Source organism: Vigna angularis, chromosome 1, assembly GCF_016808095.1.
Source record: "Vigna angularis cultivar LongXiaoDou No.4 chromosome 1, ASM1680809v1, whole genome shotgun sequence".
NCBI classification, from domain to species: Eukaryota; Viridiplantae; Streptophyta; class Magnoliopsida; order Fabales; family Fabaceae; genus Vigna; species Vigna angularis.
In genome coordinates, this window is record NC_068970.1 from 38,192,409 (window position 1) to 38,195,791 (window position 3,383).

General features: G+C 35.1%; 1 protein-coding gene across 1 annotated transcript; it reads right to left on the minus strand.

Moving 5' to 3' along the window:
• Nucleotides 1-668: 668 nt before the first annotated feature.
• On the minus strand, nt 669-1,100 carry LOC108327271 (uncharacterized mitochondrial protein AtMg00240-like). Its single transcript, XM_017560995.1, has one exon. The coding sequence runs from the start codon at nt 1,098-1,100 to the stop codon at nt 669-671; it is 432 nt and encodes a 143-aa protein (XP_017416484.1).
• Between the last annotated feature and the right edge of the window lie 2,283 nt (nt 1,101-3,383).

Genomic DNA, 3,383 nt, shown 5'->3' on the forward strand with positions numbered 1-3,383 from the left:
AACGAACCTGGGTGATATTACTGAGATTTTAATTTATATCTATTTAAGATTTAAATATATATAATACATATTCACAACCATGTATTAAAATGATATATGCAGTCCATGTATTAGAATGGTACATGCACTTGTTAAAGTGATGCATAATCAAGGTAAAAGCAAAGAGATTCATGAAAAATATGCAAATCATTGATGGAGAAGAAGAAAGGAAGGAGATGGTCAGAAACTCGAAAAAAAGGTATAAATGAACAGTGTAGAGATGCAGGAAAACCCCTTTTTGAGTCTCGAGAGTTACAAAGAAGAAGCAAAAAGTGAATAAAATGTGGAGAGAAAGTAAAATAGAGAAAATAATAAAACTAAAGAAGTGGGTTGGGCTTCCTTTTACAAGCCCAATATGACAACTTTCACCCCTTGAAGCTGCGAATAGATATTAGTCATATCCAGAGCGAGAGATTTGGTGAAGAGGTCAACAACTTGCTCATTTGTTGAGTAGGAAGCAACTTTAAGAGACCCTTGTTGATCTTGTCCCTTATAATGTGGCAGTATATCTCTATATGTTTGGTGCGTTCATGGAACACCTGATTGGTGGCAATCTGAATAGTTGAGCGATTGTCACAATAGACAATAGCAGGTTGAACAATATATGCAAAGGTCTTGAAGGATGTAAGTCAACCATTGTAGTTCACAAGAGCCCAATATTGAGCTTTAGAAGAACTTCTAGAGATTGTTTGTTGCCTTTTGGATTTCCAAGAGATGACGAAATTACTGAAGTAGATGGAATAACCAGTAATAGATTTGCGGGATTCAGGACTGATAGTCGAGTCAGAATCACTATAAGCTTTGAGTTTATTGATGCTATTGTTTTGGAGGAAGATGCCATTACCAAGACTACCTTTTAGATAACGAAGGATGCGATTGGCAACTTGTTGGTGTAGGGTGGAAGGAGTAGAGACAAATTGGCTGAGATTGTTGATAGAAAAACTGATGTCGGGTCTGGTGTTGGTGAGATATATAAGGCGTCTGATGAGTCTACGATAGGATGAGGCATCTTCATCATTGAGGAGGTCTCCTTGACTGGTTAACCAAGAGGAATGTGCCATAGGTGTGGGTATAAGGGCACAATTAAGCATTCCAACTTCTGTAAGGAGATCATGGGTGTATTTTCATTGACTGAGGTGAATGCTAGAACTATTCCGAGTGACTTCCAAACCAAGAAAGTAAGTGAGATCACCCAAATTTTTGATGTGGAAGAGATTTTCAAGAGAAGTATGACAAGTATGACAATGTAGATTAAGAACAATGTCATCCATGTAGATTAAGATGGCGGTAGTATGACAAGTATCATGTTTCAAAAAAAGAGAGTGATCAACATTTGAACGTATGTAATTATTTGACAAAAGAAAAGTAGAAAGTTTGTCCTATCATTGTCGGCCAACTTGTTTCAACCCGTATAGAGATCTTTGAAGGTTGCACACTTGATTTGGCTTGTGAATAGGAAAGCTAGGAGGAGGTTGCATATAGACTTCTTCATGTAAGTCACCATGCAAAAATGCATTGTTGACATCAAGTTGCTTTAAGATCCATTTGTTAGAGGCAACAATGGTAAGGAGAAGACGCAAAATAGTTAATTTGGCAACAGGTGCAAAAGTTTCAAGGTAGTCAAGGCCTTCAAGCTGAGTGTAGCCCTCAACAACAAGGCAAACTTTGAATTTGTCAATGGACCCATCAGACTTGTGTTTTATTTTGTATATCCAACAACATCCAATATTAGTTTTTCCTAGAGGAAGGTCAACAATGATCTAAGTTTTATTGTCTTCTGAAGCTTTGAGTTCATCATGCATGACTTGGGTCCACCGAGGTATTTTAGACACTTCCTTGTAAGTGCGAGGTTAAGTTGTAGAGGAAATAGATAGAATGGTGTGCCTGAAATAAGAAGAAAGCTTGTTCTAAGAAATAAAATTAGTAATAGGATATTTAGTGATGTTGTGAGTTTGGAAATTCGTGAGGTATGCAAGAGGACGTTTGGATCGGGTTGAACGTCTGATAATATCATTATGTTCATGAACATTGGTGACATCATCACTAGAGACAATAGGCAGATCAGGATCAGTATGTTGGACGTCCATGTTGTCCTCATTAGTGTTGGTGACAAGATCATTGGGAATTGGCATAAGAATACGATTATTAGGAAAGTTAACATTATCATAATCATGATTATAATTGTGAGGAATAGGTAGAGAAAGAGAGTTAGAGTCATGAATATTATTGTGAGAGGAAGTATATGGAAAGCAATCTTCATGAAACAACACATTACAAGAAATATCTATCTTATGATTTTGTAAATTAAGAAACTGATAACCTTTTGTATGTTGTTTGAAGCCAAGAAATACACCAGGGACAACCCTTGCATCAAGTTTCTTCCTTTTAGTAGTTAAGGTGGAGACATAACAAAGATAACCAAACACACATAAAGTAGATATATCATAAAGTTTTCCATTTAATTTTTCATAAGGAGTAGCATTGTTAAGTAAAGGAGTAGGCATGCAGTTTATCAGTAAGGTAGCATATTCAGTAGCAAAGCACCAGAAAATAGTAGGTAAATTAGGTTGAAATAGGAGTGAATGAGTGAAATTTAACAAATGTTGGTGTTTTCACTCAACAATACCATTTTGTTGAGGGGTTTCATTACAAGTGGTTTGATGGTTAATACCTTTAAGAGAAAAGAAATTATGCATGGAAAACTCAATTCCATTATCAGTACGAATGGTTTTTATGGTGGTTGAAAACTGGTTTTCTATATTTGTAATAAAATCAATGATGGTTTTTCTAACAACAAATTTATTAGGCATGGGTATCAACCAAGTGTATAGAGAGAAATCATCCACAATAGTCAAAATATACATAAAACCACACATGGAAAGAACATTACAAGGGCCCCATATATCAACATGAATTAGATAAAAAATGTTCAGTGTTTGAGTTGGTATCATGAAAAGGTAATTTTTTTAACACGATGGCAAGTGTCACATATGTATGTAGGATGATGAACAATGAAAGGATATTTAAGTTTGAGACTATGCAATCTGATATCAGAAGGATGTCCTAATCTTAGATGCCATAGGCCAATATCATTTACAATATTGTTAGCAAAACTGACACTAGGCATATTTGAAGAAAAATCTGAAACATATAGACCACTAGTGAGTTTAACTATAGAAATCCTCTTTTTGGTCTAAATGTCCTATATAATATAGCCAAGTAAAGAAAACGTTAGTTCACAATTATTAGGATAGGTCAATTTTGATATTGAGATAAGGTTAAAAGAGAATTGTGGGACATAAAGAACATCAAATAGTTGGATGTTATAGTTAAGGTTAATAGTT

Coding starts and splice junctions, on each gene's coding strand:
- LOC108327271 (XM_017560995.1), bottom strand. CDS start 1,100: ATGGCACATTCCTCTTGGTTAACCAGTCAAGGAGACCTCCTCAATGAT.